The sequence below is a fragment of the Alexandromys fortis genome, unplaced genomic scaffold (assembly GCF_014885135.2).
Source record: "Alexandromys fortis isolate MF-2015 unplaced genomic scaffold, M_Fortis_MF-2015_v1.1 scaffold_222, whole genome shotgun sequence".
Lineage (NCBI taxonomy): Eukaryota > Metazoa > Chordata > Mammalia > Rodentia > Cricetidae > Alexandromys > Alexandromys fortis.
The window spans coordinates 1,725,912-1,741,998 of NW_026068108.1; the positions used below are offsets into that span (position 1 = coordinate 1,725,912).

General features: G+C 49.4%; 3 protein-coding genes across 3 annotated transcripts in view; 2 read left to right on the plus strand and 1 right to left on the minus strand.

Annotated features, from left to right (window-relative positions):
- The window catches only part of Ndufs3 (NADH:ubiquinone oxidoreductase core subunit S3), a 7,438-nt gene extending 3,366 nt beyond the window's left edge, over positions 1-4,072 (plus strand). The window contains exons 5-7 of the mRNA XM_050124235.1: positions 735-860; positions 997-1,116; positions 3,837-4,072. Coding sequence (XP_049980192.1) covers positions 735-860; positions 997-1,116; positions 3,837-4,004 — 414 coding nt within the window. The 3' untranslated portion in view covers positions 4,005-4,072. The remainder of the gene's footprint in view (positions 1-734; positions 861-996; positions 1,117-3,836) is intronic.
- Positions 4,073-7,316: 3,244 nt separating this feature from the next.
- Positions 7,317-8,437, plus strand: Fam180b (family with sequence similarity 180 member B). Its single transcript, XM_050124299.1, is given in 5 exon segments — positions 7,317-7,338; positions 7,559-7,623; positions 7,626-7,754; positions 8,123-8,205; positions 8,207-8,437. Coding segments are annotated over 5 exon segments (390 nt in total). The 3' UTR covers positions 8,298-8,437.
- A 1,167-nt stretch (positions 8,438-9,604) lies between these two features.
- Positions 9,605-13,607, minus strand: C1qtnf4 (C1q and TNF related 4). Its single transcript, XM_050124303.1, has 3 exons — positions 13,500-13,607; positions 11,265-11,381; positions 9,605-10,725 (listed from the first exon to the last, which is right to left on the minus strand). The coding sequence occupies exon 3, from the start codon at positions 10,718-10,720 to the stop codon at positions 9,746-9,748; it is 975 nt and encodes a 324-aa protein (XP_049980260.1). The 5' UTR covers positions 10,721-10,725; positions 11,265-11,381; positions 13,500-13,607; the 3' UTR covers positions 9,605-9,745.
- Positions 13,608-16,087: the final 2,480 nt, after the last annotated feature.

Consider the following 16,087-nt stretch of genomic DNA (forward strand, 5'->3'; position numbering starts at 1 on the left):
GGCTGGAGAGATGGCTCAGAGGTTAAGAGCACTGGCTGCTCTTCCAGAGGTCCTGAGTTCAATTCCCAGCAACCACATGGTGGCTCACAACCATCTGTACTGAGATCTGGCGCCCTCCTCTGGCGTGCGGGCATACATTGAGGCAGAATATTGTATACATAATAAATAAATAAATCTTTAAAAAAAAAAAGTTTAAAAGTTAAGTTTATGCTGGATATGGTGGCACATTCACACAGCTCTTGGGAGGCAGAGGCAGGCAGATCCCTGTGAGTTTGAAGCCAGTCTGGTAATACAGGTTCCAGGACTCAAAAAAATGTACATATTTAATGTTATACACACACGTGGTGGGGGCATTGAACCTACAGGCTTATACTTGCTAGTCAAGCACTCTACCATTGAGCTATATCCACACTGGGGATTTGGTTATATGGTTCAAGAGGATCTTTTGTGACTGGATTTGGACTTTTTTTCTGTTAGCTAGTAAAGTTATAAGATCATACAATATTAAAATAGGAGAGGCATGCCTTTAATCCTAGCACTCAGGAGGCAGAGGCAGGTGGATCTCTCTGAGTTCTAGGCCAGGCTAGATTACAAAGTGAGTTCTAGGATAGCCAGGGCTACACAGAGAAACCTATTTTGAAAAACCAAAACTAAACAAACAATAAAGACTGATGCTCTCACCCAGACCTCATCCTATAGCTACCTCGTTCCTCTAGTTTTTTTTCTCTCTCTAGGTTGTCTACAACCTGCTGTCTCTGCGCTTCAACTCTCGGATCCGTGTGAAGACCTATGCAGATGAGCTGACACCCATTGAGTCCATAGTCTCTGTGCACAAGGCAGCCAACTGGTATGAGAGGGAGGTGAGTTATTGGTTGTAGTGGGCCCTGCCTCTGGGCCAGAAGCACAGCAATTGTTTGTAATCATGGGGTGTGGTGCAGTGCATCTCCGTGGCGCTTGGCTCTGATGGACAGATTGCCGAGAGCTGTTCTTTCCTAGGTCTGGGACATGTTTGGAGTTTTCTTTGTTAACCACCCTGATCTAAGAAGAATCCTGACAGACTATGGCTTCGAGGGACATCCTTTCCGGAAGGACTTTCCCCTCTCTGGCTATGTTGAGGTAGAAACCTTAAAACTGGGGTAGCAGTCATGGAGCATGGTGGGAATATAATATGATCTATAGATTATGATGGTTTAAGAGCCTGTACTGCAGTACTGCAATCCTAGTTTTATTTTTGTAATGTGAGGCAAGTTATTTGGTTTTGCCATGAGACTGTTGTCTTTTCCTTTTTTTTTTTTGGTTCTTTAAACTCATGGAGATGGAGATCTGCCTGCCTCTGCCTCCCAAGTGCTGGGATTAAAGGCGTGCACCACCACCGCCTGGCTGAGACAGTTTTCTCATCTGCATAATGGAAAAATAAGAATTTAAATAGGTGGTGGCATTAAGTGACATAAAGCCTTGTATATTGTAAGTGTTAAAGCTAGCTGTTATCGTAATGATTTTTTCCTTTCTTTTTGAGACAGCATTTCTCTGTGTAACCACCCTGGCTGTCCTAGAGATCAGGCTGACCTTAAAATTACAGCACTGGGATTAAAGACATACGCTACCACTACCCAGTGGTATTTTATTTTTTAAGATTTATTTTTATGCCGGGCAGTGGTGGTGCACACCTTTAATCCCAGCACTTGGGAGGCAGAGGCAGGGGGATCTCTGTGAGTTCTAGGACTCCCTGGTCTGCAGAGTAAGTTCCAGGACAATCAAGGCTACACAGAGAGCCCCGTCTTTAAAAAAAAGAAGAAGAAGAAAGAAAGAAAGAAGAAATTATATTTATGAGTATGAGTGTTTTGTCTGTGTGTATGTATATGTGTGTCTGGTGCATGTGGAAGCCAGAAGAGGATATGCCAGATCCCCTGAAACTGGAGTTACAGGTGGTTATAATTCACCATGCCAGTGTTACGAATCAAACCTGGGTCTTCTGGAAGAATAGCCAGTGCTCTTAATGGCTAGACAATATCTCCAGTCCCTTATTGTTGTTTTTTTGTTTGTTTGTTTTTGTATTGTTTTTTGTTTGAGACAGGGATTTCTCTGTCTTGTCTCTATCTTCAGGCCTGTCTATCCTAAACAACTCTGTAGACCAGGCTATCCTTGAACTCACAGAGATCTGCCTGCCTAAGCCACCCAAGTGCTAGGATTAAAGGCTGCACCACCACTGCCTGGCTTGCATTTTTTAAAGGAAAACAACAAAGGTTTTATTTATTTATTGGTGGTTTTCTTGGGGGGTTGGAGGACAGCTGCAAACAGTTTTATTGATCAAGGCAACCTTAAAGATAGATTCTGTCCCTAACCTCTATCAGTAAAGAATTGTAGACATGAAATTTTCAGCCCTCGAGCACACCACAGTCGGGCGGTGATCCATGTTTTTAATTCCAGCACTTGTGAGTTCACAGCCAGCCTGGTCTACAAGAGGGAGTTGGGACAGCCATGGCAACAAAAAGAAACCCTGTCTCAAAAAAAAAAAAAAAACCTACTGAGGGTTTGGTATACTAGTATATTCTTATAATTTCAATACTAGGGAAGCTGAGGCAGGAGGATTGTATTAAGGCCAGCTTGGGCATGGCAAGAGCCTATTAAATGGGTGGGAAACTGGAAGATAGCTTAGTAGTCAGTAAAGTGCTTTCTGCACAAGCATGAGGACCTGAATTTGGATCCCTAACATCCATGTAAAAGGATGGATGTAAACCAGGCATGGTGGTACATGCTTTTAATCCCAGGATCAGGAGGCTGAGGCAGGCAGATCTCTCGAGTTCCAGACTAGCCTTTAATTCCAGCACTAAGAGGCAGAAGCAAGCAAATCTCTGAGATGAAGACCAATCTGGTTTACAGAATGAGTTCCAGGACAGCCAAGCCTGTCCCTGATCTCAAAAACCAAAAATAATATAACAACATGTGTGTGTAACCTGGAGTTACACATATTAGTCAGCCAGCCTAGTCTAGTCATTGAGCTCTAAAAGGTCAGTATAAGGCCAAGGAGATGGCTCACTGGGTCATGCACTTAAAAGAAGACCTCAGTTTTAATCCCCAGAACCCAAGTAAAGTAGGGCATAGTAACTCACATATGTAATCCCAAGAGTTCCTGCAGCGAGGTGGGCAGTGGAGACAGGAGAATCCCAGGAAGTTCATGTGCTAGCCAGCCTGTACTATAGCCACAAACATCAGCACATGTAACACACATTATACAAACATGAAGCATACACATTAAATAAATAATGTGGAAAATGACGAAGAAAGATACTTGATGTTGACCTCTGATCTCCAAATATGCACATATTCAAGTGAACATGTATGTACATTGTACACACGTGAAAAGAAAGGATGGCCACTGAGGAGGGATCATAATTTCAGGCAGGTTATTTATTAGCACACATGAATTTTGTTTTGTTTTCTTGAGACAGGTTTCTCTGTAGCTTTGGGGCCTGTCCTGGAACTAAATTCTGTTAGTTCCTTGAACTCACTGAGATCCGCCTGCCTCTGCCTCCCAAATGCTGGGATTAAAGGCGTGCGCCACCACCACCCATCGCTATTACCTTTTAAGGTGTGTGCTTGGGAGAGCAGCAAGTCTGCTAGCAGATAGTTCACAGCTTAAGATGTGAAGTGGCAGCCTGTGAAAAGTAAGGCCATTTTGAAATCCCACACATTCATTTACTGCACTGTGACCACGTGGGTAATATGCATGGAAGTGACTGACAGCTGTAACGAGTACTGAACAGAAGTCAAGGGGAGAGGGAAGGGGACATACAAAATGGCTCCTCGGTCATTAGTTCTAACTTTTGCTCCTACAGCTACGTTATGACGATGAAGTGAAGCGGGTAGTAGCTGAACCAGTGGAGTTAGCACAAGAATTCCGCAAGTTTGACCTGAACAGTCCCTGGGAGGCTTTCCCTGCCTATCGTCAGCCCCCTGAGAGTCTCAAGCTTGAAGCTGGAGACAAGAAGCCTGAAGCCAAGTAGCTTGAAAAGCTGGATCCCAGAAGAATGCCTAATCTATGGTTGTCTGTGTAAATAAACTCCTAAGGTCATTATTGGCTGGCTTTTTGAGAAAGGGTTTCTCTGTGTAGCTCTACTGGAACTCCCTCTGTAGCCCAGGCTGGCTTTGAACTCAGATCTGCTTGCCTCTGCCTCCTAAATGCCAGGATTAAAAGAGTGCACCACCGCCACTGCCTCTGGGTGTTTTAAAAACATTTATTTAGTGGGGGTGGCAGCATATGTGACCAATCAGAGGATGATTGGCAGGAGTGGTTCTCCCACCATTGGGTTCTGGGAATTACACTCAGGTTATCCAGCTTGGCAGCAAATGCTCTTTCTGCTGAGCTACTCCCCCAGTCCCTCATGATCTTTTTTTTTTTAAATATTTATTTATTATGTATACAATATTTTGTCTGTGTATATGCCTGCAGGCCAGAAGAGGGCACCAGACCTCATTACAGATGGTTGTGAGCCACCATGTGGTTGCCGGGAATTGAACTCAGGACCTTTGTAAGAGCAGACAGTGCTCTTAACCAGTGAGCCATCTCTCCAGCCCTCCCTCATGATCTTTAATGGGTAGAAATGGTACTGACTCAGGAGAGGGGTGCAGGGGCTGGAGGTGTTCCCTCCAAATTGGTCTATTTAATGGAGCTGTATGCTATAGTAGTAGACACTGTTATCTGTAGGCCTCTGGAGCTGTAATTCAGTTTTCACAGTCCTTAGGGTTTAGAATAGGTGTAGCATGGTCTTTAGTGACAACTGAGGGCCTTGAAACTACTGAAGAAAGTCCTTATCTCAGCAGACTGTGTGGGAGCAGCTGATAGATCCAGGGGTCTGGGTGGGGCCAGAACCTCCATGTACTGTCATCCATCCAAACATCCACAGGGTTCTATGAGCCAAGTGCAGGAGCTATTTCCTTTTTTATTTTATTTTATTTTTTTTAAAGATTTATTTATTAGGTATACAACATGTGTGCCTGCAGGCCAGAAGAGGGCACCAGATCTCATTACAGATGGTTGTGAGCCATCATGTGGTTGCTGGGAATTGAACTCAGGACCTCTGGAAGAACAATCTGTGCTCTTAACCTCTGAGCCATCTCTCCAGTCCTTTTTTTAAATTGATTTTTATTGAGCTCTACATTTTTTTCTGCTCCCCTCCCTGCCTCTCCCCTCCCCCTTCAAACCTCTCCCAAGGTCCCCATGCTCCCCAATTTACTCAGGAGAACTTGTCTTTTTCTACTTCCCATGCAGATTAGATCCATGTAAATCTCTTTTATTAGTGTCCTCACTGTTGTCTAAGTTCTCTGGGATTGTGGTTTGTAGGCTGGCTTTCTTTGCTTTATGTTTAAAAACCACCTATGAGTGAGTACATGTGATAATTGTCTTTCTGTGTCTGGGTTACCTCACTCAAAATGTTTACCAGCTCCATCCATTTTTCTGCAAAATTCAAGCTGTCATTTTTTTCTGCTGTGTAGTACTCCATTCTGTAAATGTATCACATTTTCCTTATCCATTCTTCGATCCAGGGGCATTTAGGTTGTTTCCAGGTTCTGGCTATGACAAACAAAGCTGCTATGTACATAGTTGAGCACATGTTCTTGTGGCACGATTGCACATCCTTTAGATATATGCCCAAAATTGGTATTGCTGGGTCTTGAGGAAGGTTGTTTCCTAATTTTCTGAGAAATCACTACACTGACATCTGAAGGGGCTGTACCAGCTTGCATTCCCACCAGTAATGCAGAAGTGTTCTCTTTACCCCACATCCTCTCCAGCATAAGTTGTCATTAGTGTTTTTGATCTTGGCCATTCTTTCAGGTGTAAGATGGAAGAGCTGTTTACTCTTATGCCATCCATAGGGTTCTATGAGCCAAGAGTAGGAGCTATTTACTCTTAAGCTAAAGGAATCTATCAAGTTTCTGGACTAGTACTAGAAAGTTGTCAGTAGAGTTATCAGAGGCACTTGGGAGCCACAGGTTCATCTATCTGCTTTCTGTAGTATGGCGATGCAGGCCGCGTTCCCGCCCAGCTCTGCACGGCTAGCTTTACCTGAAATAATTACATGGAAACTGTATTCTTTTAAAGATTGCCTGGTCTATTAGTTTCAGCCTTTTATAGGCTAATTCTCACATCTTGCTTTAACCCATATTAAATAATCTGTGTAGCACCATGAGGTGTGGCTTAGCAGGAAAGATCTTAACCTGTGTCTGTGTCTGGTGGGAGAATCATGGTGACTGCCTGACTCGGCTTCTTTCTCCCAGCATTCTGTCTGTCTACTCCGCCTACCTAATTTTCTGTCTTATTAACCAATGAAATCAACACAAAACAGAAGACTCTCCCACATCAGCTTTCCAAAACAATGCTGCCTCCCTCAGCTACTCTCATGCTGGTTTGTTGGCTCTGTGTCTGTCTGCTATGTAGCTGGAGAACTGGACTTGCAGCTGATGCTTTTGGCAGCTGAGGAGCCCTGGAGGCTGGGCTGGACTCGGTGTCAGGTTGGATTAAGTGTCCTAGCTGGCCTCTAGCAAGATGTTTTCAGTGTGGGAACAGATAGTAAGATAGCATTGCTGCTTGAGATGTGTCCCTTGGTAGGGTCAAGCAGGATCTCTTATTAACTAAACAGCCCATCCATCTGAGCAAAAATATGATGCTACTGCCGAAACTGAAGAGTCCCCATCTTGAAGGGGTGAAATTAACCCCCAGGTGAACGAGGCCATAGCCAGCCCTTCCTTACACAGCACTGAAGACTGACAAAGGAATGAAGTAGCATCCTGTCGTGGAAAGTTGGATGAAGGAGCACAATGCTTCTGGGAGGACAGTTAGAGGACATGCTGGGACATTACAGTTCCTGCTGCGTGCAGTGGTAGTCACTGGTCTCCCTTGGGTGACTAGTCCAGAATCAGGGTGGGTGGCTCTGAGCCTCACATGGCAGAGGAGGAACTGTGGGCCTGGGGAGTGCTATAGTGGCTGATGGTGTGGAAACTCTATGGAGATCAGTTTCAGTGCTTACTGTTGTTCTGGGACTCTACCAGGGTGTTGTGCTAGCCATAGTAGTCATGTTGAATTTTTGCCAAGATGGGAGTCAGAATGGAATGCACTGGGATAAGATTCAAGCCTCAGAGGGTGACCACCAGCATGCATATATGTGCATTTGGAATAGGGGAGGGGACATGAGATGGGACCCACACACTTTTTTGTTAAAGATGCCTCCTGGGCAACAAAACTTTTCTGGGAGGCCAGGTGTTCAGAGTGATGGACAGCAGGGATCCAGTTCCCCTTTACTGCCTCAGGACTGTCCATGGACAGCATTGTCATGGAAGGTGGCCTGCAGGAGCCAGAGGGCCAGAAGTGATGCTTGAGGTCATTTTTCTTAGCCTGGATCATGGAGTTGCAGGGTCCAAGCATCCTAAGTTCAGGGTTTGGAAGGGGACTAAAGTTAGACCTGCCTGTGGTGGGGACCAAGCAGCATGGGTCTTCCCAACTCCTTGCCCACTCTTGCTCCCATACCTGACACCTAAGGTCAGCCCCACCCCTAAATAGCTCCCCATGCAGTCCTGGGGGCGGAGCTGGAACCGGACAACATGGGACAGCTGTACACCCAGGATTAGAAAGCAGGATACACACACATCCAGGCCATCAACTCAGGCTCCTCCAGCAGCAACAGGTGCCCAGTGACTTGGAGGGTGCTAAGCCATAGTTACAGCAACTCCAGCATCTTCAGGAAGGGCTCCTCTTAGCATCTGCTTCTTTTTTTTAAATACATTTTATTGATATTCAGCTCTACATTTTTCTCTGCCCCCCTCCCTGCCTCTCCCCTCCCCCTTCAGCCCTCCCTCCCACCAAGGTCCTCATGCTCCCAATTTACTCAGATCTTGTCTTTTTATACTTTCTACTTCCCATGTAGACTAGATCTATGTAAGTCTCTCTTAGTGTCCTCATTGCTGTTTAAGTACTCTAGGATTGTGGTTTGTAGTCTGGTTTTCTTTGCTTTATGTTTAAAAACCACCTATGAGTGAGTACATGTGATAATTGTCTTTCTGTGTCTGGGTTACCTTACTCAAAATAATGTTTTCTAACTCCATCCATTTTCCTGCAAAATTCAAGCTGTCGTTATTTTTTTCTTAGCATCTGCTTCTTATAGGCCCATTATGTGTCTATCAGCTCCATGGGGCTAGTGAGGCTGAAGAGGGAGGTCTTTGTCCTCCTGGCACAGAAAACACTTTGGGACCTGTGCAAGGGTTTCTGTCCCCAGAGCCATCCCCCTTCATTGGGATCCTGACCCTTCCCTTTCACTTGGCATTTCCTCTTCTCATTACCTTTTCCCTACCCTTGGCAGGGACTCCAGCAAGTTCCTGTGTCTTCCTATTCTGATCTCTAGCCTAGCTTGGCCCCTGGATGCTGACCACCCATGCTCATTCCTATTCTATTTTACTTCATAGACCCAGCTAAGGCCTGGGTTTAGGCATAAGCACAATGCAAAGGGCAAGACTGGCAGACAGTGGTTACATGTCCAGAGGTCAGGATTGAAAGTGTGTTTAATACATGCTAAAAGCAAAGCAAGCCCTAAATAAATTCATGTCAGATCCTCTAACTCCTCTCCTGGCAGTGCTGGGAAATACGGAATGCTTGTTACCCAGTCTCACACTCATGTCAAAGCTGACCAAGAGTCTACGGTCTCTGAGACTGCAAAGTCCCCGTGTGGACTGGGAGCATAGATTGGTCTTCCATGGCTCTAATTTACAGAAGGAGTCAAGGGAAAAGGTAGGGGAACATTACCTCTGTGGAGAGGAAAGAAAAAAAGTTTTCTTTTGTTTCATCTTAAGCCTCACATGTAACAACATCTTAGAGTAAGGAATAAAGCTGGGAGAAGCCCCTCGCAGAGAGACTGGTTCAGGCAGTGTAGGGTATGTATGTGTATTCTGTGTAGCTCTGTTCTGGCCTCCCAGAGCCCTTCTCATTTTTGTATCTATGAAAACTGACTAATGCCGGGCGGTGGTGGCACACGCCTTTAATCCCAGCACTGGGGAGGCAGAGGCAGGAGGATCTCTGTGGGTTTGAGGCCAGCCTGGTCTACAAGAGCTAGTTCCAGGACAGGCTCCAAAACCACAGAGAAACCCTGTCTCGAAAAGCCAAAAAAAGAAAAAAAAAAAGAAAAGAAAACTTACTCTAACACATGTTTTGACCACATCATTCAGCCGGTTTTGAGAGGGCAGGAGGCAGGGCAAGTAGGTATCAGCCCTCAAGTCCCATGCCCTACTGGAAGAAGGAACATGCTGTTTCCTTGAGTCCTGTGTTCCTACTGGGTCAGAGTAGTGGGATGTTCCTTGTTACAGAGAGGCAGAATTTGGGCCTGAAGAAGAATGTCATTTGTCAGTGAGAAGTCAGAGGGAGGGATGCACTTGACACAGATATGAAGGTGAGACCTACTTGAATTTAGGAGAATATGATTCAAGCTTCGGTCATTCTCACAAAGCCTGACCCCCATCTAGGCCTTACGGGTTGTCCTAGTCTGGGTTGTTCTGTCCTTCCCGGGGAGAAGAGGAGGCAAAGGCATCACAGTCAAGACACAGGGCAGGGCCATAGGGCTGACAGAGGCAGGCCCATTTTATTGGAAGAGTCGAGGCGCATTGAGCAGGTTGTTATGCTCGGGCTGGTGAGGCGTTCGGGCTGCGGTCCCGGCTCGGCATGCACACCCCACGGCCTTCCCGGGTTCCTCCAAGCTGAGGTTCAGAGCTCGGGGGGCTTGAGAGCGGGCGAGCCGGCGGCAGCGAGGTCGGGGTACACCAGAAAGCCTGAGAAGGTGATGTACTTGCCGTGGTTGCTGTAGGCGCCATAGCCATCATGGTCGTGGCTGAGCAGCCAGACGGCGTCGCCGCGCCGCAGCGGCAACATCACGCTCTGGCTCTGCATCTCGCGGCGCCTCGAGGCGCCGTCGTCGTAAATCATGGCCTGCACCTCGTCGCGGTTCTTCATCAGCTTCACCGACAGCGTCTTGCGCGGCAGCTTGCCCAGCGTGAAGGAGAAGAAATAGGCGCCGGGCAGGCGGCAGCGGAACACGCCGGCCGCCGCGTCGAAGTCGCCACCTATGTTGACCAGCTCGGTGTCGAAGGCCAGCGGCCGGTGGTGCGGCCCGGGGCCAGCGTCCGAGCCCACCAGGCTGCGCGTGCGCGCCGCCGAGAAGGCGGAGCGCGGCTCCGGGGGCGCAGCTCCGCGTGCAGGCGTGTCGGCGTCGGCATACACCAGGTAGCCGCTGAAGGTGGCGCCGGGAGCGCCCAGCGCGTATTGCGGAGCGCCGTGCAGCCGCAGCCACACCGTGTCGCCGTAGTCGAGCTGCAGCATGGCACTCTGGCTGGCAGCGCGCCGCGCGCCCGGCCGCCGCTGCTCGTCGAAAGCCAGCGCCTGCACCTCGTCGCGGTTGCGCACCAGCATCACCGACAGGCTCTTGTGCGGGGCCTTGCCGGCCGTGAAGGAGAAGAAGTAGGCGCCGGGCACGCGGCAGCGGAACCGCCCGGTGGCCGCATCGAAGTCGCCCCCGATGTTCACGTACACCTTGTCGAAGGTCACCGCCATTTCGGACGTGCCCTCCAGCGGGGTGGTGCGAGCTGCAGAGAAGGCTGACCGCAGCTCTGGGGAGCCAGGGCCGGCCGGGCCCAGTGCCCAGCAGGCCGCCGGGCTTAGCAAACCCAGCAGGAGCAGCAGCATAGCACCTGGGAGGGGAGAGAAGACCCGGGCAGGGGAGAAGGGTTGGACAGTGCCTGCCTCCACCTGTAATTTCTCTTCCTAGCCTTGCTCTTGACCCATGACTTGCGCTGTTTCCCTTCAATAGGCCAGTACTTCTCACTTAAGGTGCTTCAGTGCCGGCTGGAGGGCTTATTATAGCACCCATACTTGTTGCAAGTCTACTAGCATCTTCGCAGGCTGATTAGCGGACCTAGAGTTCACATACTCAGAATCACTGGATTAGGCCAGGCCTTCTCCAAACTTTTTTTTTTTTTAAAGCTTGAGAATCCTTTTGCAAATAGGGCCTGGTGCACATGCCACAGACATGTTGACCTGTTCTGGTTAATGAGGCCCGCAGCCCTGTCCTCTCTCCTTCTCCGGGTGTTACGGAGGCCTAAGTTTCCTGTAACCAGCACCTGCATTCCACTGCTTCCCCTGTGGTTTTTCTCTCTCCTCGGCCTACCCTTCACAATAAACACTGGCTCTTTGTATCAGTTTCCACCACGGCAACGTTTTTAACTCTTACCTGGGAATGAACGAAGAGAGCGGCTCTCTCACCCCTTCCTGGCCTCTGATCTACTCCAGAGTCCCACAGGATCTCTGGAATCTCCTTGGGTCCTTCCTGCACTGAGAAGGTCTGGCCCTACGAAAACAGAATGAGGTAACAAGGCACTGGAGAGATGGCTGAGCAGTTAAGAGTGTAAGCTACCGTTCCTAGCACCACATGGCAACTCACAGCCACCTGTGATCTAATGCCCTCTCTTGGCCTCCATTGGCAGCTGGCATACATGGTACAAAAACATACATGCAAACAGAACAGCCATAGTCAGAAATGTGTTTACTCTTTAAGGGCTATAATTCCCTCCGGGCCTTTATGCTTGGAGGCTGGTTCCTGTGGGAAGGAGGGCACCATGGCTGCTGAGGAAATGGAGAACAAAATAAAGTCCCGGCAGGGTTTTGGCAGGATGGTGAAGTCATCAGCTTCATTTGGTGGAATGGAGTGGACAGACCCACAGTGCTCTGACACTGAGTCACACCCCAGTCACCTTAGGCAATATTTTTTTAACTCTGAGTAAGGCTTCATCCATATAAACAGCATGGTGGAGGACCTCACACAAGCTTGTGGTAACATACCCAGACAGCAATTGTGAACAAGGTCTGTATAGGGACACACCTACCCAGGTGTCCAGACACTTCTGTTCCTACCCCAGGGAAAAGTGACCTGATCAAGTTCTTGACCTAAGGTGTTAGTCTCAGTAAATGCTTGGTGGAGGCATTACCCAGTTCCTGGAGTCTGCTGTTGGTGGGGTTCCACCATGCTCTGAAGTAGGGCAGAGGTTTTGAAGCTTGAACACCCAAAGGTTCCAAAGTGGAGGCAAGTGGGAAAGGAGCCTAGAGGCAGACTGAGACATGAGCTTTCCTGGGAAGCCCCTGGGAGCGTGTGAAGCCTTGCATCTCGGCTGAGGACTGGAACTAGGCTGCACTCCATGTCCCTAGCTGCTGGAGCAAATGCACTGCCTTTAACTCTCACAAGAAAGACCTCAGGTCCAGGGGCCAGCTGAACACTGCCTCCTCCCAGGGGGTACTTTTCTGATTCTCAGAGATGTCCTCTGGGTTACTTGGTGAGGAAGGGAGGCGTAGTGAGACCTCCACCTGCCAAGTGTCTAATTCCTTTTTACAAACTATTTTAGACATTACAGATGAGCCCTCTCCCATCTTATGGATGAGAAAGCTGGTGCTTAAACAAGGAGTACAGGTTTTGGCTCTAGGTCATCCACGGAACACTAAGCTTTAAACAGAGGGTTTAAATTTCATATTCGGTGCTTTGCTCTACTAGGTTTCCTTCTCACACAAAGGCATCTCTCCAGCCGATGCATTTCCTGCCTCTGACCCCTTTAGCAAAACCAGAAGAGACAAGGAATGAGTGCTGGAATCTCGAGAGAAGAAGGAAGCTTAGCAAGCAAACAAGCAAGCAAGCAAACAAAAGCAAGCAAGACCCTCTGGCGTTTTGTCTCCTGTCGGGTGGGAGTGCCCCCCCCCCCCCTGCGGCTTTCCTAGCAGTCTGCTCTAGAAGCTCCTGCCCACCTCCTGCCAAGTCTGGGAGATCCATCAGTGCCAAAGGATCTTCCCCCTTTTCATACTCTACTGCACGTGTCCCTGGACCCTGGATTCCTCCCTTTGACAACCCCTTTCCCCAGCAGGTCAGTGGGGGATGGGAAGGTGTCAGGTGGGTGTTGGAGCTCCAGCGAAGGAAATGGCTGCACAAAGCTCTGTCCAGGTAAAGCTCAAAATAGTCACCTTCAAAGAGAAAAACTGGGACACAGAGAGAGAGAGAGCTGGGTAAACCCAGAGTCCTGGAACCAATGGGGAAGGTGCAGCGATGTCAGGCTGAGGGCATCTTCAAGCCCCAGCACCTTGCTCCTGGAGTCCCAGTTAATCCCGCTCTCAAGCCCCGCCAGAACCCCCTCCCTTCTAGCTTCCTTGAAAGTCCTGCATCCTTTTAAGAAGGTGAGCCCCGCTTTTACAGAAGTAGCCAATTAATCTTTTCTCGTGGGGGAAAATATCCCAGAAATGGGTCCCCCTTTTCCGTGAGACCTGCCCTCCACCCCTCCCTTTGGAGTAAAAGCCCTTGAGCCTCTTTTATGAAATAGCGCCCAGATCCGCCTTTCCAGGGAAAGAGACCCGGTCCCTCGCGCCTCCCGCCGGCCCCGCTCACGTAGAAGAGAAGCCTACGCCCCCGCCTCCTCCGGGCTGCCCTCACCCTGGGTCGGCTTCGGTCGGAGCCGGCGATCCCGCTCCGCGAGGACGCCGGGACGCGCGCTGGTCGCCTGCGCTGCGGCTTGGCCCGGCCTGCGGGGGTGGCGGGGTCTCGGGCGGCAGCGAGTGGCTACCCCGGTACAGGGAGGCGTGAGCGATGGGAAGGACAGCAGAAGCTGAAGCCGAGAACCGCAGGGGCGGGGAACAGGGGAGGCGGAGGAGAGAGCGGAGGACGGAGGACTAGGGAGGGGCGCCGAGCAGCGGGGCCTGGGGCACGGCAACGAGCCTGCGCCGAGCGCGGGACCCTTTCTCACTCGGGGTCTTAGAGCTTTATCTTCAGGGTGCAGAGAGCAGGCGTCATTTATCCAAGTTAGCAGATGGGGAAACCGAGGCCACACTAGGGGTGGCTCAGGGCATCCTACAGACCAGCTTTCCAGCTTGTATGTATGGGGAGAGAGGATGCGAACAAGACACGGACTGGGCTGCAAGGACAGAAATGGGGTGAGGTTTTGTGTTCGACAGACGTCCTGGCTGAGTGGCCTTGGGGAAGGTCTGAGGGTCAATGTCCTTAGTAAAGAAAGATGGAAATGCCCCACTTTTCCTTCCTCAGTCAGAAAGTGCTCCGGCGTGCAAACAAGGCTGGGGAAAAACAAAGCTGCAGACCATCGGTTAGCACACCAGTCCTCTGAGAAGGACAAAGAAGGAACAGGGTCCTTGCAGTCAACTGTTTTTCTGGAAAAGCGTCGAGAAGGTCGATAGGAGGTCCCTGTACGTGGCCTGGACACCCTGGCACTGACCTAGGAGTCCAGCAAGGCCTTGGAGCTGGGATCAGCATCTGCTCCTGTCACACTGACAGACCCTCTGTATAGGCTTTCCTAATGGAACTCTATGTGGTCACCTGGGGAGTGACTGCCTTCAGGATGGTGGTCTAGGGCAGCTTCCCTGCCTAAACAACAGAATACTGATGATTTGATGTCTCAAAGTGTTAAAGCAATTGAGTTGTCCGTTGTTAATAAAGTCTTTTGTTACATTCTCCCCCACCTCATCTGTAAGGAAAAATCGATGCAGGCAGATTTCAGTATTCACTGGGACGCCCTCCTGACGCTATTCTAGATACTACTCTATGGTCTGTTCTTTTATTTCTCACGCGTCTCCGTGTTCTTTACTGGTATTTCTAAATTCCCACACCTCTACCCTGGCAAGAGGTGTTTTTGTCGAGGCCGGTCCCCGACAGTGATGGCCTTGGCTTCAAGATCCTCCAGGGTGCTGGGAAATGAAGACCTAGACCGTCCTTGGGTGCCAGTGGGGAGGGAACAGGTCTGATAGCCACACGAATGCATGCACAGGAGAGTTGGGCGAGACCAGGAGCTAAGCTGTGACAGCTGTGTCCCTTGACAGTCAGGTCGCCCTTCTGAACCTGATTCCTGTTGTGTATTATTCTTTCAGGTGTGTGACTTTTGTTTACGCTGTATTTGTTTAACTCTGGGAAGCTGTGTTGCTGTGCCTGTCTAAAAAGCCTGATGATCCTAATAAAGAGATGAATGGCCAATTCTGAGATCAGGAGCAAGGGTAGGATGGGGCTGGCAGGCAGAGAGTATAAACAGATGGAGAAATCTGGGCGGAGAGAGAAGGAAGAGCAACCAGAGAACAAGGAGAGGAGGACATCAGGGGCCAGTCACCCAGCCAGCCGCAGAGTAAGAAAAGTAAGATATACAGAAATAGAGAAAGATAAAAGCCCAGGGCAAAAGGCAGTTGGGATAATTTAAGATAAGAAAAGCTGGCAAGAAACAAGCCGAGCTAAGGCTGGGCATTCCTAACTAAGAATAAGCTTCCATGTGTGACTTATTTGGGAGCTAGATAGTGGGCTCCCCCCCAAAAAACCAAAAGAGTAAAACATCACACAACAGATTCCAGTGGTGGAAGGTGGGAGAAGGGAAAGGCAGGACAATTATGAGGGCTGGGACTGCCTAGGCCTGGAAGACATTCGACACTTAACCAGAAGAACTCTCACCAGAGAAGTCAGGAGAGGGGTGTGTGTGGGGGGGGACAGCACATCAGTAGGGGTTCTTAAGGGTCTTGGGAAGGATGAGGCCAGAAAAGGATGAGGGGGAGGAGTAATACTAGGAGATGGTGGGTATGGGGCAGTCAGGAGTGGAAGACCATAGATAGCAGATCAGATGGCAGGAGGGCTCAGAGGAAAGAGCCCAGGCTAGGATGTCGTCCTCGCTTGCCCCTACCTTGTGGGTCACACTGGCAGTGCTCTGCCCCTGCTCAACGCCTCCCCAAGCCTGGATGTTGCCCTACCTCCCTTTTGTGTCTCTCCTGGAGCATTCTTGGTTGTGCACTTGAGTCAGGTCAGAGTATTGGAGAGCTAAGACCCTGGAGGAACCCTCAACTGACTAGGGGCAGGGACTGCAGCTTCCTGTTCCTCGTGGTGGCTTTCCTATGGCCAGCTCCAAGATGTGTTCTAGTGGAATCAAATCACTCCTTTTGTGACACCTCAGCCGCATGCACATGGTTTGTGTCCTCTTTCCCCTCCTAGGTGCACCCTATTTCCTGAGAGTACCTCCTAAATAACTGTTCAAACCCAAA

Excerpts from the sequence above, each read along its gene's own strand:
- C1qtnf4 (XM_050124303.1), bottom strand. The coding sequence starts at position 10,720 with ATGCTGCTGCTCCTGCTGGGTTTGCTAAGCCCGGCGGCCTGCTGGGCA.